A 24,125-nucleotide genomic window follows, 5' to 3' on the forward strand; every position below is an offset into this window, starting at 1 on the left:
AATCTTGAAGGAGCAAGATAGTAGTAATCAAGAATGACGAACATCGTGTGTGTGAGTTTGCATATGCACGCTTTTTTAGCAGGGTTTATACTTTAATGCATCATGCCTGTGTAAAATGACTAAACTTGAATAAGTGATGACCACTGCCATTTAAATTACATGTACATATCCAACATGGATGTAAAGAGTCATTGCTAACTGATGATTGTGCTAAACAATCCATGATGTACAAATGCTAAGAATTGAAGGAAAATCATTATGTAGTCATATAACGGTAGTACTTTATATCACAACAGAAAACCCTCAAATAAGCACCACAGTGGTTGTGAGATGGTATCCATCCAACAAGAAAGTTTTGCAAATCGATTCCTTGAGCTTAAACTTTAGTCAATGTTACAATGACTATGCAGTTGACATCTGTAAGAAACATCGCTGTTTTACTGTACTGACTCTCAGTGCATATATTGAGAGTTTATTCAACAACTAGTCCTAAAATGCTATCATCAAAACTATAAAGAAATCACAAAATGTTTGTCAAACAACACAAACATACAACAATACCCCCTCCCCCCCTATTCTGATATTGATAATACTATTATCAATATTAATTGATAATAGTACAAATTCAAGTCATGATGTTGAGTGGACATTATCTTCCTATGTCCAGAATGGACTGACCCTTGGCCTTTGATCATCTACTCCATACGATGTACCAGTGTACCAAGTTTCGTGTCAATCAAGCTACTGATTCTTGAAATGTAGGAGACAATATATTGCTGTGTCCAGTTTGACCCTTGATCTTTAACCATGTGACCTCAAAATCAATAGGGGTCATCTACTTCTTAAGATGTAACAGTGTTCCAAGTTTGATGTCCTTCAAGCAAAGGGTTCTCGAGATATTGAGTGGATAGTATATTCTGATGTCCATTTTGACCCTTGACCTTAAAATCTTTAGGGGTCATCTACTCCTTAGGATGCACCGGTGTACCAAGTTTGATGTCTGTCAAGCAAAGGGTCCTCAGGATATTGAACGAATAGTATATTCATATGTCCAGAGTGGACTGACTCTTCACCTTTAGACCCAAAAATCAATAGAGGTCCTCATCTACTCATAACCAACGATCATTTGAAATATCATAACGATCAAGTGAATGGTTCCCAAGATATTGAGCGAATATGTGGTCTACCGACCGACAAGTGCAAGCACCCCTCCCTTTTTTCTTTTTTGATTGTTTACAGAATCTCATATAGTAACATAAAAATTAAAAATATGGCTGAAATATGTTTCCGTGCTTCGGAAAAACCGTAAATACTTACTATTACAATGACATTAATGGGCTTCCATAATTCTAGAAAAAATTACAATCGGAATAATGCATCATGCTTATTAATTTACACTCGTATTTAACCAAATATAATATGCATTTTTTAATCATGTTTGTATGAGAAGGGACATATACTACATACCACTAAGGTTTTTGACTCATTTTCGTTTAGTCAACCCAATGTGCACTTAATTTTTCGCCGCGTTGGTGACCTATCTAAAAGCGTAAAATTGTTTTAAATTTAAAAAACAAAATTACCCTACACCCTGTAACTAATTATTATGAAACAGCCAATTAAAATTTATCATCGTGCAATTTTTAAAACTGCCATGATATTATGATACTGTGACTAGCACATGTTTTGTGTACACGTCCTATGTCACTTGATTTTGACAGATTTCTGCATGTTGCACGTATTTTATGGGTCTCAGAATATGCGACTACTTTTGAGTTTTAACTTTCCCTTAGCAGTAAAGGAAGGGGGGGGGGGGGTTCGTTATATCGCACCTTGGTACATGTACGTCATGTTTCGAAGCTTGGGTGATATTTTGATTACAACACAATGAACGCTCGCATCGGCTATTTAATTGATCATATGAACTTTAAACAAAGAAAATATCGAGTCTGTTAAAACTTTATTGCTACAAACTCTTGTGCTTTGCTGAAATTATCATTATTTCCCAGAAAATACTGCTATGTAGTGTGTATAAGGACAATATTGCCATTTTCTTACAAAACAAATTTGCTGCACTATATACAAATTTTAGTGCATGCTTTTTTGTTTGTTTTGAGAACCTGCATTATTTCCACAAAGACTTCTCTTGAAGTAAAATGCGATTGTACACACGAACTATGGTATTTCCACAATTTACAGGCCCCAAAAGTATTAAAGCTGAATGACCCGATGTTCATGTATTAATGTTGTACATAATTACTTTAAAGCAGATTAATTACTTTATAAATTTATTAACTTTACCTTAATTACATGCTCGAAAACATCTGCATGTAAAAGAAAACAGTGAGATTATTTAGAAAGTAAATATAGTGTGGTACATATATAAATCATCCCATAACAGACGTCTATAAATAGACCCACGCGCGCCAGGGGAATCCCAACATGATGTATTAACTCATACGCAACTGTCTAGTTTTAAGTCTGAAAGAGCGTATAACAACGAATTACAAAGAGGTATTTGATATTTTTATTTCTATTAAACTTATGGCACGGTACTGTTATAACAAAATACACATCTTTACACAGATAAGACCACCAATGATCTGAAAGTTTGAACTGGTCACGTGACTGTCACTTAAAATGGTAGAGTGACGCGGTTATTTGTAAACATCGATTTAAAATCAAATAATTTGGGTTAAAACATTTGAAATAATGTAAGATATATCATACAGCCTCATAACTACATACGTGCGATGACTTAATAGAGTTTTTAAGATATGGAAAAAAGTTATTGTAATTCGGACCATACAGCTTTAAAAATGTAAAATGAAATTTGAAAATTGTCAGCTAAAATCTAGACTATACCCCTCTAATGATAAAACAGAATCATGATAGGTCTGTTTTTCCATACTTGTGAATAAGTATTACCGTTTAGAGGTAGAACATAAGATTTGTAGCTTATGTGTTTAAACAGTGTCATGGGGAATTCTTATTAATCAATCAATATTTTTAGAGTACTAAATGTTATTAACCCATACTTATGTTACTCACCACCTATTAATCTTGAACCGACGGGGGTCAGCAAAATGATCGGTTTAGGGGGGAAAACCCACACCTGTAGCGTTCTTTAATTGGCAAATACATGATATCACGTGTCGAATATCCACACACTATGCAATGCTATATGGAATTCGGAATGGGGACAAGAGAACAGCGCGACATCCTCAAAGTATTCCCTCTTTAGGCACGTTTCCAGTGTTCCTGCACTGTGTAGTATACACACCCTATCGCGCACCTGTCAATGACACCCCACTCCGTACCTGATAATTGGATTATTAACGAAGCCATCAAAGATCATTTTCTTTAATCTATAGATATCCCCACGCTTTCAATGTTGGTCCGTTATTCATTTTAAAATGATATAATTCAAAGTAATCAATTAATTGATAAATTTGACATTTTAGATATAAAAGGAATATTTTATGATTATTTTGCGGGTCAGTTTTTTCATAATAGTGCCTACATGTATATATAAAAGCATTAAACAATATTCAGATTGGTAAAGGTTTTACGAGAATGGACACATTGCGAAGATATTTGAAAGCGAACTTAATCCATGTTCACATGCATATACATGCGTAATGCAGACTCATTTTGACGATTGTTTTATGAAGAAATATTATCCAACGACAATGAAATAATAAATAATCAAAGGCCTGAAGGGCCACAATTACGTCGTGCCTCGAAAGCAGATGTTAAAAAAAAAACCAAGAGGTCCATCGCTGACCTGAGTCACATTGGCCCATATTAAAAGATCCCCCCTATATATTCGCATGTAAAACTTTGATCCCTATTGTGGCCTCAACCTATAGCCAGGAGCCAAGATTTTCACAAACTTGAATCTGCAATTTGTCAGGAAGCTTCCATGAAAAATAGACTTCTATGGCCTAATGGTTCTTGAGAAGATTTTAAAAGATTTTCTCTATGAATTTGTTTGTAAAACTTTGATCCCTTATTGTGGTCTCATCCTACCCAGAGGGGGGGGGGGGGGGGGGGGGGCATTACTTTAATAAACTTGAATCTGCATTATGTCAAGAAGCTTTCATGTAAATCTCAGCTTTTCTGGCTCAGTGGTTCTTGACAAGAAGTTGTTTCCTATATACATGTATTTGTATGTAAAACGTTGATCCCCTATTGTGGCCCCATCATGCCCCCAGGGGCCATGGGTTGAACAAACTTGAATCTGCATTATGTCAGGAAGCTTTCATGTAAATCTCAGCTTTTCTGGTTCAGTGGTTCTTGGGAAGAAGATTGTTCCTATATATTTGTATGTAAAACTTTGATCTCCTATTGTGGTCCCATCATATCTCCAGGGACCATGATTTGAACAAACTTGAATCTGCATTATGTCAGAAAGTTTTCATGTAAGGTGAAGATAACGAACAGTGATCAATCTCATAACTCCTACAAGTAATACAAAATAGATAGTTGGGCAAACACGGACCCCTGGACACACCAGAGGTGGGATCAGGTGCCTAGGAGGATTAAGCATCCCCTGTTGACCGGTCACACCCGCCGTGAGCCCTATATCACGATAAGGTAAATCTCAGCTTTTCTGGCTCAGTGGTCCTTGAGAAGAAGAGTTTTAAATGACCCCACCTTATTTTTCCCTTTTTTTATTATCTCCCCTTTGAAAGGGATATTACCTTTCATTTGAACAAATTTGAAAGCCCATTACCCAAGGATGCTTTGTGGCAAGTTTGGTTGAAATTGGTCCAGTGATTCTTGAGAAGAAGATGAAAATGTGAAAAGTTTACGACAAATTGTGATCAGAAAAGCTCACTTGAGCCTTCGACTCAGGTGAGCTAAAAGATACTGCTGCGACCCTAATATGCTTTGGTAGGAAATTACTTCACGCCCGAAAGTACACAGATGCGATCGAGGTTATTTGATTGACAGCTAGGCTGGTGTTAAGCATTAATCTGATAATCTTTATCTTTTTATTTGCATTTCCAAAGGTGCAATGCATAATATCACTTAGAAAACAAATGGTCGGGATTTTATTCAACTGTCTATCACAACCACACACACATATTTTTTGCGAGTTTTGTATCAAGAGGAATGTGTTAAGAGTCAATTTTCATTAATATATAAAAGTTCAATCAAATTCCTGAATGTTCAGCAACATTATTTGATAGATTAAAAACACCTGCACATAATTGGCGGATCGCCGATTTTCGTGTAAGCCCCGCCCACCATGACGACGGTAACTAGCCCGACATTAAACGCATAAACAACATGGCGCGGATCATGTCGTTAAAGGACATACCAGACGATTTTTCCGCATCATACATGTTACATACACCGTCCCTTCGGCAAAAACAACGGGCTGTCGCGTTTATGAAGGATTCCTATGTTAAATCAGTCAAATTATATGCACAAGAACGCGAAAATATGCTAATAAAAGCCGAAGTATATCGGAGTCAGAGGAAAACGGAGGACCCACACAAGATCAACATTGATGTCAACTTTGATGGGAAGAAATTAGACGATGCACATTGCAGTTGCAAAGCTGGGTGTGTATACGGTTATTTTGAGTTATTGAAATAGTTTTTACTTGTTTATAATTTCAATTTTACGTTTTTGTTTATTTAAATTATTGTTCTTGAAGCGTATAGATCTACGTACATGCGTGCATCAGCCTCAAGTATAAATAGAGAGCGTTTGTAAACAACCTCACTCGGAAAAGTTTTTTCATATTTCATAGACGTTGTTCAGTGTTATTCTTATTCTTTTTTTCAAATTTCATTTGTTGTATTTTTGTTCCTTTTAGTAACTCGGTGCATTTTACCAATGTTTGTGTTTCCAGTTACTTGCTAACTAAAGGGTGCACATACCAGGTCAGTGTAACTATGATTCAGTATCTTTACCAAATACAGGTACACACCTTTCCCAAAAGCCTGTTTAGATAATTATACTACACATATACATGTAAAATAATTTTGTATTGTGGTACATGTAGTATTATAATGCTATTGTTAATTTGATAAATGTATATTATGCAAATTTGGTGTGGGGATTGGTTTCTATTTTTTCATGTTGTCACGGTACATATTACAGGGAGGCAGGTCAATGTGCACATGTCTTAGCTGTTATCATGATTCTGGAGCAGTGGAAGATTTCTGGTTTTGTTGAAATTCCCTCAATGCTGTCATCAACTTCCCTACCCCAACAGTGGGATAAGCCAAGAGGTGACAAGATTCAACCAGAACCAGTGTCCCAGATGATCATTTCCAACCCATCAAACCTAAACAGAAAAAGAAAGCCAATTGTGGCTTCCTTTGTGGACACACGGTAAAAAAAAGTGTACATCTTTCAATCAATGTTTTCTCATAATTTTTTTTCTAATTGTTTTGCATGACTGATTGTCATTCTACATTTCACTCACATGGAGACAGTCTTTAAATTATGTTTTGGCCAAATTAAGGCTTTTCAGTAGAAAAGACTCACTTAGTTGTAAAGCACCTACAAGGACACCAGGGGTATGTTTTACAAAAGAACTTCAGACTTACGACAAAATTTTCAACTTTATCGTAAATCATTCTCTCCGAATGCAAAATTTTTAAAAAGAAAATATTGAAAATTTAGCCTTAGAAAAGTTTTAATTCATTCATTTAAAGTAATAACTGTATAATACAATTCAAGACTTGCCACACGTTGTTTTGTAAAACGGGCCCCTGACCTCTAACAAGTTTTTACAAGTGTAATAATTAGGTCTCAGCCAAAAGACTCCAAACTACACAGCTGCCAAGTCACGCCCAAGTGTTTGGCACTGAACACTTGCTACAACATAAAGTTCTTTTAAATGGTCATTCAAAATTATTTTCAACAATTTTCAGGAAAACTGAAATCAGTGAAATGGATATGGAAATCCTGAAAAAGTTTAAACAAGCCCCAATTTCCTATCTGGTATCCACAGCAGCAGGACCAACTGTTGACACTCCATTCGGTGCTCATTACATAGGATCTCCTCTCAGCTATCATGTAAGTTACAAACTTTATTCAGACAAAATATATGAATTAAACTTTATTCAGACAAAATATATGAATTAAACTTTTTAAGGAGGTACTCTACAGTATCACGATGACTGACTTCCTTTTAAAACATGGAATGAAATATAAATATCAGCAATATTTGTCTTTTCATTTCAAAAATCATCGTCTAGCTGAGTAGCTTAGCATATCGACCGCTGAACTGTAGATCAAGGGTTCGAGTCCTGCAGAGGTTTTAAATTTTTGTTGTTGGTCAGATTGTTTTATACTAAAACTGCATATTGTGACTAAATGAAGTAAATTTTAAAGTTTTCAATTTCAAAATATTGTTGCAAATATCCTCACTTTTCATCCATATCAAATTTCTTTGGTGTAGCATTATACAGTAAATATCAATGATTATTACATTTTCCACATGCAATCGATTCATTTAAAAAAATCCATTTGTAGGAAAACCTCGTTGATATTATGAAAATTTACAACAAAACACATTTAGTGAATGAAGTTTAGCAGTTTTCTTTATCTTGAATTAAATATGGCATAAAATTGGTCAATACACAACAAGTTAACCATATCTGATCAACAATACTAAAAAGAGAAAGACTAATTTTGCCCGACAGTATTTTAAACTGTTTTATACGAGCAATAGCCCGTTCAACATGCACACGATGTTTGGCTATTTTGACAGTTTCTGTTACCTCTGAAGCTTTCATCTGTGTTGCACATGACGCAAAAGGTGGAATGTTTAGTCGAAGACCAATAGCTTCGATTTCCTTTTCAATATTAAACCCTTTGTCCACCATAACTCCATCACCATTTTGTAATTTCCCACATTGTTTAAGGTCTGACAATACTTTAAGGAAGCCACTCTCCTTTGTAATAACTTTATCAGATACTGATCCAGAGAATAACATGGAAGAAAATATTACAGATCCCCTTGGATCTATGCCCACAAGTCCTTTCAAAGTTGTGCATGACTTATAGTCAGAATAACATTGACTCTGTCGATTGAGAGAACTGGGCTTTTGTACTTTTAACTCCGTACAGTCAATAATGACGAAAGTGTCTGGAAAATCTTTCTTATAATTTTCAGGCATGTTTTCGATTATTACTTCACGATGAGGCCATATATCTACACTACCTAGTCTAAAAAACATCAAATTAATCCAGTGAGTGAATATTGCACTGCAGTCTTGCACAGATATATCAAACAAATATGAAATATGTTTAAAGTCAAAGTTTTGTCTCAGTTTTATCAAAACAAGCAAGAGCTGATCCTTTGTTGACAACGATTTTGCACCTTTAAGAGTTTTACTCCATATAATAGGATCTTCTTCTGTTGGTACTAAAAATGAGTATAAAACATTGAACCGGTCTTTAGAAAACCCTGTATAATACTGATAATGAGTGTCCTTCAGTTTTTTATATCCAAATCGTCCTGAATCTTGTTGTTGCAGTTCAAAATTAATTCGGAGCAGTTTTTCCTTCTCTTCAGTTAATGCAGTATTGTCAGCAATAATGGCCAGTATTTCAAGTGGATTACAACCTGAAATATATTTAGAAAATTTAATATTATTATTTTTTTTTTAGTATTCATGGGTAGTACAATAATGTAAAACATATATGATAAAAATAATCGTGAATGGTTTTTCATTAGACATGATTTATAAATTATATACAACTCAACATGGATCCCGATAGAAAACACACTTTTTCCATGAAAGTCAAATCCGATCACAACTCATTGGAGATCCTAAACATAACCCTCAACATTATATGTCATGTCTATCATTACAATGTATTTATTATCGCAATGTATTTATTATCGCATAATTTCAGGCACCATTGATTTTACCTATTACAAAACCCCGTGCAGCAGAAAACTGTGGAAGTACTGTGTTCCCAAAAGCCCTTCATACCTGCGTTGACCTTGAATGCATTCAAAACCTTACACATGAATGGACTGAGCTGAATTTGACACAGAGTGATGCAATTAATTTGGAAAAATCAACAAGATCTCAGAGTCTGAACCAAATATGGCATACAGAACGAAGTAAGAGAATAACGGCATCCAATTTCGGACTAATCATAAGGAGAAAAAAAGACGTAAACCAGAAATTTTTAAAGAACACATTTCAAAAGAATGATTTCACATCTTCTGCTACATCATATGGTAAAGTGAATGAACACATTGCCAAGCAAATGTACATTAAGAAAACCGGACACCACCTTCATGATATAGGATTGATTGTAAACACAGAACTACCATTTCTAGGTGCTACTCCTGATGACATAGTATGTGATAAGTCTGAAAGTGGCTTGATTGAAATTAAATGTCCTTACTCTGTCAGAGACAAGACCATCAGTGAAGCATGTGAAACAAGAAATGATTTCTTCCTCCAAAGAAATGGCGACACTTTCAGCTTAAAACATGAGCATTCCCATTGGTATCAAGTCCAAGGACAGCTTCTAGTTACTGGAGCTCCATTTTGTGACTTCATTACATATACCAAACAAGACTTATATGTAGAAAGAGTTTATCCAAACAAGTCTACTATGGATGTGTTAGTTCAGAAACTTGCTAAGTTTTATGTCCAACATTTTAAGCCATTTATCCACAAATGTGATTCTGATCTACATGTATAATGTTGATTTACCACACCAACTATGAAAACAAGAATGTGTTTGTACCTGACATAATATGCCCCCTCCCCTCATAACAACAAGGACACAATAAACACTGACTCAGTGTGACAGAAAGATTTGTTTACAGGTCATTAACATCTTTGTATGGTAGATATATGTAGAGAGTCTTGGAGAAAAATTCTGTTTGCTGTCATACACTTAAATTTGTATATAAATGTACTAGATAATTCAAATTCAGTTGAGTGAAGTTCTCTTTACACTTTCAGTGAAGTATTTACTTTTTTTTTATTTTGGTGCATAGATATCATGTCATTTGCAAATACTGCTCCTTGATACTAATATTCAATCATAGAACATAATTACCAGGAAGAATTGGGTTCACATTTTCTGTTGCTGATGCTTGAGAAATTGTAGTTGCAGTCGTTGAAACATGTTGGATTTCAGAAGATGCCTTTAACACATCACTGCCAGCTTCATTGTGCTGATTCCTTTGATATGGATTACAAAGAAACATTTTTCTTACAAATATTTTTTGAAAGATGAATTTTTTGTCAGACTGAGTAAAGGTTTTGCTTAAATATAGTACACTGTACATGTGTTTTTTTTTAATGTGAGAATATTTACTTCAAAATGCTTTATCTTGCAGATGTATCATGCAATACTATATATATATAGTTATAATTCAGGGTGTCAAGTCCCTATTTATTCCTATAAACTCAAAGGTTCTTATATATACCCTACCAGTCATTATAAAAATTCCTATAAAGCCCTATATATCCAAAAAAAAAAAAAAAAAAATGACAGTCCTATTTTCAAAAATGATAAAAAAAAAAAGAAGAAAGAAACAAGAAAGAGAGAGCTGATGCTAGATTGATATTTAGTTAGACTGTTTTGAAGAGAATAACTATGATCATTGTATAAGAACTGTCTGTTGGATGGAAAACTGTCCACATCTGAAAGGATTTTGTCTTTCTTTATGTTTAATATTATTTCTTCTCCAGAAACATACTATGCAGAAACAATAAACTTTTATACAAATTCTTTAATAAAAACCCTATTTATTCCTATAAATCTGCTGTAAAATCCCTATATTTGCCCTATAAACTGCAAATTGTTTTCCTTATAATCCCATATTTTTTAGACCCAAAGTGGCTTAAATTGACACCCTGTTGTATGTACATGCACTACAACTTACATATCAGTACTAGTGTCCATCAAAATCTGTCGCTTAGATGTAGTTCTCGTTTCTGAACTTGACCCTCTTTTGGTGGGTGGTTTTCGAGCTGGTGTCAATGCATCATAACTGACTGCAGACACTGGATCAGGATGAATCTCAGATGGTTGGCCATTGACAAAATGCTGATAATTGAAAAAAGGAACACATTAAAAAACATCCAATTTATCTTTTAAATATTGTAACAATTAAATCATCCAATTTTATAATAATAAAAATGATGACTAAACAATATGATGAAATCAAGAAAGCAGTGGGACATTATACATTAAATAAAGGGTATGTGCATATGTAGCAGGGTTGGGCGGTTAAAACCGCCCCCCGTTTTAACCGTCCCGATCAATACTCCCTAAGTGGTCAATACTGGTCAATTGAGATTTAAACTGTCCATTTTCCTATTTTTGTACATTTTTTGCAAAGATAAATTAAGTCTTTTCATTATAATATATGGATCAATTGGTTATCAATAATTTTCATTAGATAATTAGATGTAATTTCATAAGTTTAATATATTTGGTTTGCTGAAGCTGTGATCATAATATCTTCAGAACTATAAAAGAGGGTCACATATAGCATAACTAGACAATAGGAGACAGACCTGCTTATACATGTACCTGAACAGATTAAGAATAACAGGTAGCTGGACATTAAATAAACACAGTGATTTAATATGAATTGGGTGACAGGTGCTCTAGATAAACAATGTGTTGCAATGTACAGAGCAGGAGATGTACCAGAGCACAGGAAACAAAGTTGACAGGTGTTAATTAGCATACTCTGGGACCAGAGAGGACCAGTGTACATGTTATTCTTATGAAAACATCACCAACACACCCCCTCAAATGTTTATTTAACAGTTAAATGAAGATTTGAAACAATAGGTAGTTCTTGATAAACTAAAGAATTTGAACAGAAATAGAAAACACTTCCCCCATCATACTATCCCAATCTAACAGAGTCATTTACATTATTTATTTAATATTATGACTTGCAAGTATATTATAAACTGATAGTGCATGTTATGAATTACAGTATTTACCATAATGATGGCCACTGAAACATTTAAAATAACCAACAACACAGACTATAATGACCAAAGAATTTTCAATCAACCAGTATTGACCATTATTGAGCGGTTTTAACCAGTATTGACCACCGGCCCGGTCAATACTCATATTGACCACTTTTTTGCCAACCCTGATATGTAGTGCAATTTGCTAAAACAGAATTCTGGTTGGCATCATTGTAGAATATGTATACATGTTTCAGTATCCGTGTTATATGATTATAGAATACCTGAATCTACTGTCACAGTGATTGTGTACATGTATAGTACTTAAGTCTTAAAGGGACTGATTCAAGATTTTCCTCATAATTTTTTTTTTCACAAGTTTTAGTGATCAAATTCTACTGTCTAATATGTTTAAAAGGTTTCACAAAAAATTCAGGTTATACATGACAGAAGCTTAAAATAAAAACAAAATGAATACCAATAGAATGGTTATTTTGCCAAAATTTTGATCCCCCTGTTAAAATCCTGGATCCTTCCATGCTATATTTAGTCATCAGATCAGGTCGTATTTAACTGCATGAGTTTGCATAAATATGTATAACATAATCACTAATATTTTGATATACCTACCTATTCATTTGCAGTTCATATTACCTAGCACTTTACATGTAACTGTGCATGACAAAAAACTTGTATTTACACGAGTCATCATGCACTGATGATGCAGTCGACCTGCACGGGCACCAGATCTGCAGCTAGGCCTATGTCCCCTTTGTACTTTCTATTTACGAGTTTAATAATATTTTAATGAGCGTTACAAGTATCGGTGAGCACATTACCTTTGAACACACATATAAATGTTTCGCTTTCCCTCTTTCTTTGAGTATATCTTCATTTAACTGATAATGGGGACGACCACACAAGCGTATCCACCTCTTCGCTTTTTCCAAGTTTCTTCCAGGTTTTGGAAAAGGAATGAACACTATCCCTCCTTGAAGCCGATCTGGGTATCTGCTATCAGTGTTACAAGTGCCCCAACAGCAACGTTTCACCATAATTGCGTTGTCATAAACCAATGTAAACAATCCGATAAAATGTCGAATTTTCGCTTGTTGTCGGGCAAAATGGCGGCGCGTCCTTAGCTTCAGAAAGCGCGTGTAAATGGAGCTCTCTGATTGGCTAATGCTCCCGTCACTCAAAAATTCGGCGATCCGCCAATTGACAGCTCACTCCACATTTTGTTATTCTAATCTGGGACTCTCTAGCCTTTGTCTCTGTATGATATTTAAGCTTATCGCCTTATCAATGTTAGGAGTCAGTCTTCCATTATCTTTTCAATGCTACACGCAAGGAATAAATCACGATGACGTAATTCCGCCTCATAATCTTTCTTCTACCAAACCCACGCTATCTCAGACATCACGTGAATTCATGAAATCTAGTCCGTATTAATATTGCAACTGAATAATAATTTTTAACTACTTTTTGCAATTTTTCATATCTTTCAGATAATTGTAACAAAATTTTGGGAATGATTTTTCCTATTTCTCAAACATTTCGTAATTTGAATAATTGTGCAGATATCAATACGTATTCACTTTCGCGCCTTCTGTCGGTGGTCTTCACTCGTAACAACTCTTCATCCGCTACAATGCCCATGGTGTGTTTCATATATATAAAGAGAGATGATGATGTTCATGGACTAAAATAATGTAAGGTTTCTACATTTATATGAATTCCTTGTGGTTTGTATCAATATTGTCACGCCATGTATTCTATTTCTTCTGTAAAAGCAACTACTTTTTTGGCGGAAGGATTGACAGGAAGTCAACTGTGGTTGCATAAATAATTTGAGGTCGTGCGATCACTATATGGCTTTCGAGCTACCGCTCGACGCCATAAAAATATGGATGGACATATTGTGATAATTGGTTAAGAAAAGTAGTAGGGAAGACATTATTTTGTGTAGGCGGACATATAGTGACATTTTGGAAAAAAGTTGGGCGGACGTATTGTGCAGACGGACATATAAGGACAGTTTGATCCAAAATTTGGTGGACATTTAGTGCAGGCGGACATATAAGGACAGTTTGGTCCAAAATTGGGCAGACATATAGCAAAGGCAGACATATTGTGCAGGCGGATATATAGGGACTCAAGACACGCCTTTGGAAAAACTTGAGGCCCTTGTTACGAAAGATCTTCCAATACGGAACTTTCGGGATATGCCGGAACGACCGATTATATTTGACGTTTATACACCACGGTCACGTGATAATAACCAATTGTAGGGCAAAGTTGACATCAATACATATGGTGTTTCGCTAACAGACGGTCCGTAAAGAGTTATGCGCAGTCCCACGATGACGATCCAAGTCATTATTGGTGCTTAGTACCTGGGTGTAAATTAGATGGAAGGGAAAAGACGCATTTAGACGCGTACCATTGGATGCAAGGCGTGAAGTTTTACCGATATCCTCAAGATATTCCCTAGATTTATTTCCCGCGCCGACTCGCATAATTTAATCAATTGCATTTTCCTATAAAATGGTTGTAGTGATTCCTTTTTTTCAAAGATAGCATTTAAATGTAGGAAATTGATAGCAATTGAAATATTCCATGTTTGTTTACTTAGTTGTTATTGTAATCCGGAAGTGACATGCCCTACAATTACGTTCAACGCGCGATAAAAGTCAGAGTGGATCCGTATCTCGAAAGTCCCGTATTGGAGAAAAATATTATCAAAGGGTTATTGTCTTAAATAAGTAGATGGATAAAATAGATTTGTGCTCTGACAATATATGTATGTACATACATGTCTGTGTCGTCACGGATATCTGGCTGACCATTGCCTTTTGTCTATCAGAATTCTTGGTTTTCAGAGGATACCCTGTGAAACAAAAAATATCCAATAAATTATTTTTAACCAGAAGACTACATTATGTGTACTTATTTCAGAATTATTCAAATCTTAGCGGCTTTTGCAGAAAAACAAGAGCACTAACTATGGATTTCTCTATCTATCCATCATCAAACACAGAACATGTAATGGATTACACCAAATAGTGCTCCAGTTCCAACCGCGCAAAAATTTAAAATATACAGAATAAGTACACATATATTTCAAATCCATCTTATCATATACTGTGACGATAATTCTAAAGAATAGGTTGTTGAAAACAATGTTATAGCTTTTCATTTGGTAATTTTAAAGTACTAATGGAGGTTGGATTCATAACAGTTTTGTATGACTTGATACCGTTCTTGATCAGTATATAACCCGTAGTGTTGACTTCACCGGTACTGTTGGAGGCTTTACACATACACCATCCACTGTCAAACACATCAGCACTCTCTATTTTCAACCTGCAACCAAGATATAATGCATGCCACTTTTGATTTAGTATTTGGAATTTTTTTTATAAAGCCTAAAAATATACCACTATTTTGTGGATTTTCTTTTTCTGATGTTTCTAGGATAGAAGTTAACAGTACATGAACGCTTTTATTGTCACGTACTGTACACGTTTGTTTTGGAGATACACTGGGACTACGAAAACTGTTCTGGTGTAATAATACGCAGATGTACTTGGGTACTGAATCCCTCAATGAAAATTCCCAAGACGTGAGAAATGTAAAATGATTAAGAACCAAACAATTCTTCTTGTAATTCAAGTTGAAATTTTATAGAAGCTTAGGTTCTTCTGTTTCTCTTGCTAATAATGTGTGTACAGTCAAACACTTAATTGATACAGCAAAATAATCAATAGTTGTTTGTTATATCTCAGTATAATTTCATCATTTAAAGGAATACAGCTTTGATATATAAGCAGGTATTCAGTATAACCTGATGCTCCGCGAACAAGACTTGATGTGTATTGAAATTAAAGAAAATTGATATCTTGAGAAATAATCTGATTTATTTCATAAATCACAGATCAATAAAGAAAATGGGTTATTTGTTGAATGTGTATTGCAGAACACAAATTAAAAAAAAGGGAGCCATTTATAGAAATTGCTAAGGGAGATAACCCATCGTGTTTCCCAAGGAGTGAGTTTACTGTAGATTCGGTCATTTTCTCTGATAGGTACGTCATCTTTAAACCACCTGTACCGTGGTAATGGATTTCCAGAAATTTCACAACGAATCCGAACATGCTCTCCCTTGTATTTGGTGATGTTTATCATTGCAAAGTCCACATTTAACTTGGGTTTTCCTGAAAAATTTTTTTTTATCTTCTTATTTCAAACCTGGCAAAATACACCATGATCTTGAATACTGTAGATTCACTTATATTTTTTTAACTTTTTGTTGGGTAAATTTCATAAATGATATTGTAATCTTGATGTCAGGAGAGAAAATGTGCATTTGGTTGGGGGGAGGGGGGTATCTTCTTTGCTACCCCCCCCCCCCAAAAAAAAACCCAGTGTGCAGACAAATTAAATAATGTGCATTATAAACTTTGTCTGCACACTGTTCTGTAATATTTGCAAAATAGATGGAAAAAGTCATTAAATGCTCACTTTCACATTTTCTCAATAAAACACTTTGGTGCAAAAAACCTTACAAACACTTGAATAACTCGGATAGTATATGTTATTCTTTTATACGTAACGTACGCACATATTGCACGCTTCAGTAAGACAATGATAATCGGTATTACATGTACCAGTGTATTTTTAATCATCATTATAAACATGGTGATTTATTACTATAATTATAATATACGATATATTTTGAAATTTACATCACAAACATTTGACCAGTTCTATAACGACAAAGGAATTCACATTGCCATATCTATATATCCATATCTATCTATCTATCTATCTATCTATATATATATATATATATAATATAATATAATTTCAATGTTCAAAAAACATGATCTTCTACTGTTAGTTTTGTATAGGAATATGTTAGGATATGAAATATTTATTCAATTCCCTGTAAAAGATTACATCCAATGCATATTTAGTCTTTTCTTTAAATGGTCTGCTTTTTATTTTTAATTTTTCCATTTTAAGGAGTATATTGCATGCCATCAGCAAACACAACATAAACTATTTAATATTTTATAACCTTTTAAAACGCTGATTACAATAGTGATTGCATCATATTTGTAATAAATTCATGAATGTATTCGTTTTTTAAAATCACATTTTATGTAAGACAGCTATATCTCAGTACCTATATATAACTTTCCACAATTAATACAGTTAAGATTCAACAAGACAACGACTTGACGGAAGTGTCAAAGATATCAGACCAAAGAAGATGAGACAAATCATTCTATTTTTTTCTTTTTTAGATTCAACCGTAATGACGATATACATTTTATACATCTCTTTACGACGAAGATTTAATTGTGAAAACATATTTTAATTAAAATATCTTAATTGCTATAGTAAAACAATTAGTTAGTTAATTTCAAAATTAAGGAGCATCTCCCTCATGCATAGCTCTTATCCTTAGACGAATTTGACTCCACTTTTTGGCACGCTGTTTTTCCCTATAATAGCTCTAAAACTTCATTGTTATTTCGAATTTCAAACATTTCGGTTGATCATCACTGAAGAGACATTATTTGTCGAAATGCGCATCTGGTGCATCAAAATTGGTACCGTATAAGTTTTACATTAGCAGAAACAATTCTACACAGAGGTATACTGATTTTAAAAGGCACATATATAAATGTGTTTATGTTTACAGTTTTCACTTGTTGGGACACAACTCTCCTTATTACTTCAATACCACTTGAATATGTTACTAGCTGTGTGAATCCGCAGAGTAGTCCTGCATCCACTGCTCTTTTATATAAAAACTTGAAAAACAATGTAAACTAACTAACTAATATCGTTTGTATTTGCGTTGTTAAGCAACTCCGCATAATGTACATATCTCTGTATTTTTTATTGTTTATAGCAATGTCAGCCGCATATTTGTTTACTTCAGTTTTTACTTTGTTAACTATTACCAATATACCATAACCTCACTTTCATGTCAGGGAAATTGGTGCTAAATTATATCATTTGTACACAATTATGTTCCCATTATGTAAGGAAGTGGAGGAATTAACAGTGTCTGAACTTCACAGGGGATCTATAGTGGGTGGGTATTAAGTCAGTATTCAACACTTACATTTGATAAGAGGCTTTACACTGGCAGCAGGAACAGTCACACAAAGGACGTTTATTTACATTGATGACTCTGTGTTTGTCTGTCCCTGTCAGTGGAGACCAGAAATGAAATATCTTCATAATCTTGCAAGACAAGCACAGTATACAGGCCATACGCACCCATTCTGTATACATTTCATTCTCATTTATCCTGCTACTACATGCATCATGTATGGTTCCAACATAACTTTGAGCACTTTTATACATGTATATATATTTATGGGTTTAAGGTTAAAGATTTATTGATGCATTAAAAGGAACTTGGTAGGAATTGTGCCAGCTATCCTTCAGCATACATCCAAATTCATCTCCCTGGTCTTCCCTCCAGGGATGAATGAGGTCTTTACACCTAAGGTAGAGGGGATCCATTTCTGTCCACCATATAATTAAAGCCCCTCCCTCTAATGACCAGGATGGACTTTTAACACAGACAAGAAATAACAAGGAAAAATGTATATTCAGACTCCAACATCTTTTCTACAAAGATATATATGTGTGCACAGCTCATGATGAAAAATGAATTCATTCACAAAGCCATGTATTAAAATAAACTGTGTGAACTGGCAAAATCACTGAAAGAAGCATATCATTTTTCCAGCCAAGTTTACAGATTATTTCTTAACTTTGAGATATTTATTGCAACCTTTATCAGACTCTTACACATTCATCATCAATAAGATTAGGATTTTGATCACACTAGCTGATAACTGGTTTTGAGATATTTTTTTTGTCTGTTCAGCTGTAATTATAAATAAGAAGAATTTGTTCAATAATGACATCCATTCATGTTTGGTTTTAGGTCAGTTTGAAATTTGTGAATGTTCCAAAAGAACTAGTCAAACACACCTGAATCAGTCTATTTTATTTCATTGGCATGGAGTGAAACACAGATTTAGAAGTGTCAACAATTATATGTTTGATGTACACCATTTGAAAAGCACTAAAAGATAAGGTGTGATAAGGAACTTCATATAAAATCGGGTGATGGAATAGAGAGAGTTCAATTTTTTTTATTTTGCACTTCAAGGTGGTAAAACATGTATTTTACCTATTCTCAAAATAAGTTGCAACTTTCAAATTGGGAATGCAAAATTAAAATTATCTTTTTCTCTTCAAGGATTTAAATTTATTGTATAGTGTGTTGCTTCTTCTGTGTATACAAACATTTTGAACACTCGGGGATAATGGACCGGACAGTTATGATTGGGTAAAAAAAATACTCTTCGAAATTCGAGTAATTTACGTTGCTACAATTTCATTCCGAATAAACCTTTATATAATTCATTTGGAAACAATAAACATTTAGCTTGAACATGTTATTACGGGAAACGGAACTATATTCTTCCAAAACTATGCAATACTTGATAAACTAATCGCATCTAAAAACCACACAGAACAATCAAAGTATATCAACATTTATTCAGAATAATTTGTTTTCTTCTTACCTTCAAACTTTGATAAAAATGGGCAATTTGATGTTTCTTTTTCGACTTTGAAATTTCGCATCAACACAACTTTAAGGGCATGACGTAATCGGAAGCAGTAGATATTGATTTACAATACAAAAAGATACCGATGATCATCGAAAAATCTAGACCACTTGTTTTTTAATAACATTAATATGTATCAATAATATGACAATGAAGATTACAAAACGTAAATTACAATTTGCTTTTAAGTAGACAAACTCATTAGTGTTTGTATGGACAGATGTATCTATTCGCTTGAGAAATACTGCGTACACGATATGATATAAAATAAACATGTACAAACCTCTAGATATACATTTACTTTAATAGTTTTCCTGCGATCACGTAGCTTACAAGCTTAAAACGACGGATAAAAACACATTTTGCAGATGTTCGTAAGAAGTATTCTGTCTCCAGTATATATGTATTCACATATTACATAATAGACCGTTATAATCTAATGAAGTTTTTAATATTAGCAACAGAAATAAAGAGTATTTCAGATTTTAAAATACACATCTATATTTGGTAACGTAGATTACGCACTTCTTGGCGACATCGAGTGAAGTCGATAGATGAATTAACAAGAGGCTCATGGGCCTAGAATTGCTCTTCTGATACATTGTAGAACAGGCAAAAATTCTCACTAACCAAGATTCATCAATTAACAAGGTTTTAAAGACCTATCACATGATAGTGTATGAAGTGGATATCATACAGTACAGTATTAAATTAAGCAATCAAAATAATTATAAGATGAAGTTACTTAACCTACGTGCATATCTGGGTAGTACATATTTCTCTTCTACATGATTTTTTTTTCAAGGGACATAGATACGGTCGCGATGCTAAATGACGAATTTACTATGCATACAATGACTACAAGGGGATCGCATTGTATTTTGTCCGATTTTTAATGCAATTACATTCCATGCCATTGTAGGAGAATGGTTCTTAAAACCAATATCAACAAAATTGCTTTTTTAACTTTTTCAGCTCTGTTGAAATACAAAAACAAAAAGCGAGTTAAGTGAAGGTTTTATGATCCTTGGGTTTTTAGTTTGAAAGTTGTGTATATTTGAAGAAAAAAGCAAAAGTAGGTCACAGTGACCTACCTTTTAGCTGACACACTCTGAGAAGCCAAGATACATAAACTTAATAAGCTTGATGGATCTAAGCCACTTAGTATCTGAAATATCTAAATATAGGAATGAAATTCAAAAAGTGTATCACAGTGACCTACTTCTTAATTGACACACCCCGAGGACTTAAGATACATCAACTGAAACAGGTTCATGATTCAAGGGCTCTTAGCATTTGATTTAGATATAGCTTTGAAGTTAAAAAAAAGTAGATCAAGGTAACCTAATTTATAGTCTGTACACTCCGAGGACTCGAGATGCTTCAACTGACAAAGTTTGATGATGTTAAGTCAAATACTACCTGAACATTTAAATGTAACTGTCCAAAAGTAGGTCACGGTGACCTACCTTTGGTCGACACACTGCAAACTCAATATGCTCAACTGACAAGTCAAATAGTATTCAAATATAGCCGTCAAATTCCAAAAGAAGGCCACATTGATCTACTTTATGGTCGACACACTCCAAATACTCAAGATGTATCAAATGACAAAGTTTGATAATTGAAGTCAAATAGTATCTGAAATATTCAGATATAAACGTCAAATTCCAAAAGTAGGTCACAGTGACCTACTTTTAGGTCGACACACTCAGAAGACTCAAGACCCATCAGCTGACAAAGTTTGATGATTGTAAGTGAAATAGTATATGAAATATTCAAATATAGCTGTTAAAATCCAAAAATAGGTCACGGTGACCTACTTTTTAGTCAACACACTGAAGATTCACCATTCATCAACTGACAAAGTTTGATAATTGTAAGTCAAATAGTATCTGAAATATTAGAATATAGCCGTCAAATTCCAAAAGAAGGCCACAGTGACCTACTTTTTGGTCGACACACTCCAAATACTCAAGATGCCTCAACTGACAAAGTTTGATAATTGAAGTCAAATAGTATCTGAAATATTCAGATATAAACGTCAAATTCCAAAAGTAAATCACAGTGACCTACTTTTTGGTCGACACACTCTGAAGACTCAAGACCCATCAGCTGACAAAGTTTGAAGATTGTAAGTGAAATAGTATCTGAAATATTCAAATATAGTTGTCAAAATCCAAAAATAGGTCACGGTGACCTACGTTTTGGTCAACACACTCTGAAGATTCAACATGCATCAACTGACAAAGTTTGATAATTGTAAGTCAAATAGTATCTGAAATAGTAAAATATAGCTGTCAAATTCCAAAAATAGGTCATGGTGACCTACTTTTTGGTCAACAAACTATGAAGACTCAAGATACATCAGCTGACAAAATTTGATTATCCTAGCTTTCATAATGTCCAAAATATGCATCTAAAATTGAAAGTGTGAAATTTGAATGTCTGCAAAATTCAAAAGGTAGGTCACTGTGACCTACTTTTTTATAGATATGTTTTGAGGCCTCTAGACGCATCAACTTACAAGGTTTGATGATTCTAAACCTCTCGGTATCTGAAATAACAACCTAAAATTTATTAATAAATGATTAGCCATAAAATTAAAAATGTAGGTCATGCTGACATACTTTTTACATGACACACTTTGAGATCCCATGCTCCATCAGCTGACAATTTTTGTGACGTCATAATCACTGTTTCTATGATACTGCTATGTATACATTTTTGTAAAGCTTCTGAAGATGTAATGAAAGCGCTAAAGCTTTACGGAGGATTTCTGTGTTTTCTTTTCATATTTTTTAAATATATATATATATATATATATAATGCTAAATTACTTTGAACTTCATAACCGATTGCTTACATGTAAAACCCATTTATCAGTTTCCGTGATTCTATGTTTTTTGCACATCTACCCTAGACATGATCAGCACGGGAATGTTTGATGTTGATTCAATTTCCTGAGTTGCTTATTCTTTGTTTTTATTTGGAGTTGGTCCATTTTGTTAACTTATTCAAACTTGTTGCTTACATTATCTTTCTCTCAAACTTTGTTCATTTCTTACTTCGTTTACATAGCTTATTTTCATTTATTTATTTATTTTTTTGTATTTGTTACTTATTATTATCTTTTATAAATTATGCATGGCTAAAATAAAATCTCTCTGGGTACGAGTTAGCTTTACTATTTGTCAACGTAATTGGGTTAACTCGTTCCACTTGAGATTAATTAAGTTTATTGTTTTTCTTTTCGGACATTTTGGATCAGCTCTTTGGACGAATAAGGCATGTCCTAATTCGCTCCACTTTTAACATTGATTGGCAAGCCTAAAGACCTAAAACATGTATTCTGCGTTGTAAATACGTTAGTAGATTAGTGTAGTTGTAGTGCTAGATGTATTTGTATGTAGTTTTTGTTATTATGCTCTGTTGATATTGACCACATTATGTAATTCTTTTCGTTTGTCCTGAAGAAGGGACGGGTCGTCCCGATATTTTGACAATCTCGTTGTTCGTGTCGTTGGTCATTTTAGTGCTTTGTATAATTTTTTGTATTTGACCTTGTATCCATGTTGTGGATCCGACATTCTGAGGTATCGGGTGTTGTTGGAACTTTAGTGTTTATATATATATATATATATATATATATATATATATATATATATATATACTTTCAGTGCTTCACAGATCAAGCAGAGTGGTAGAAAAATGCGGGGAAACTTTATTTTATTTTGATAAATCACGTCATTTTCCCTGTTCAAAATATCGTCTGCTACAGAGCACGTGTAGAGTCAAGCATCAGATTGCTGCTGCTTCTGATAACACTGTTAAGCCCTGCCCTCTTTCCATATATGCTTAATTGCTGTAGGGGTGTAAATTTTTCTAGGTTACTCCCGGCTTTAAGCTTGTGCAAACAGCAACTCATTCTCTAATGTGTGAAAGATTACAAAAAGACGAGTAGAAATTAAGCAGGGAGATTAAGACCACAGGAAGAGAACGACATTTTAACTCAGAAAAAGCTCTGATAAAACAAATCAAAAAATTCTTAAATTTTCATTATAATGAAAAAGTGACTCACGTGAAATCCTGTTTATAAACAGGAATTTCAAATTCGTATTTTTTGGAGGAAGTGTTCCGTGTCCAGCGCCCGGGATCACATTTGGCATATTCAACATTTTTTAGTACATGCAATGTCCACACGAGAAAAATAACTTTATGTAATTCCAACATTGGTGCATTGGTGATTCCCCACAGGGTAGCGGAATGCGTCTAGTGTGTCAAATTGTAGATCTACTGCTGCCGCTGGTGGTTAGCCTACTTTAAAGGGGGAGTCGAGTGTGTAAATCTTCCTCTGCCAGTACAAAGCCTCTACACTGTCAGGATTCCTGCAGGTATCACACCCGTAATTGTCCAGTCAAATTGAACTTCAATTGTATTTCCATATATTTAAAGAAATATTTTTTCCTTGCGCTATTTTTCTCATTTCCTCTTTTTTTCTGTTAATTTT

At 34.1% G+C, this 24,125-nt stretch overlaps 2 protein-coding genes across 2 annotated transcripts in view; one reads left to right on the top strand and one right to left on the bottom strand.

Annotated features, from left to right (window-relative positions):
- Positions 1-24,125, bottom strand: part of LOC125662394 (uncharacterized) — a 1,158,266-nt gene that overhangs the window by 724,893 nt on the left and 409,248 nt on the right. The window lies entirely within an intron of this gene.
- On the top strand, positions 5,223-9,881 carry LOC125676867 (uncharacterized). Its single transcript, XM_048914739.2, has 5 exons — positions 5,223-5,576; positions 5,834-5,900; positions 6,121-6,354; positions 6,900-7,044; positions 8,893-9,881. Exons 3-5 carry the CDS (start codon positions 6,158-6,160, stop codon positions 9,697-9,699), a joined length of 1,149 nt encoding a protein of 382 aa, XP_048770696.2. The 5' UTR covers positions 5,223-5,576; positions 5,834-5,900; positions 6,121-6,157; the 3' UTR covers positions 9,700-9,881.

The sequence above is a fragment of the Ostrea edulis genome, chromosome 8, assembly GCF_947568905.1.
Source record: "Ostrea edulis chromosome 8, xbOstEdul1.1, whole genome shotgun sequence".
Lineage (NCBI taxonomy): Eukaryota > Metazoa > Mollusca > Bivalvia > Ostreida > Ostreidae > Ostrea > Ostrea edulis.

Excerpts from the sequence above, each read along its gene's own strand:
- LOC125676867 (XM_048914739.2), top strand. The coding sequence starts at position 6,158 with ATGATTCTGGAGCAGTGGAAGATTTCTGGTTTTGTTGAAATTCCCTCA. Across the intron at positions 6,355-6,899 it reads GCTTCCTTTGTGGACACACG|GAAAACTGAAATCAGTGAAA; the intron begins GTAAAAAAAAGT and ends AACAATTTTCAG. Across the intron at positions 7,045-8,892 it reads GATCTCCTCTCAGCTATCAT|GCACCATTGATTTTACCTAT; the intron begins GTAAGTTACAAA and ends GCATAATTTCAG.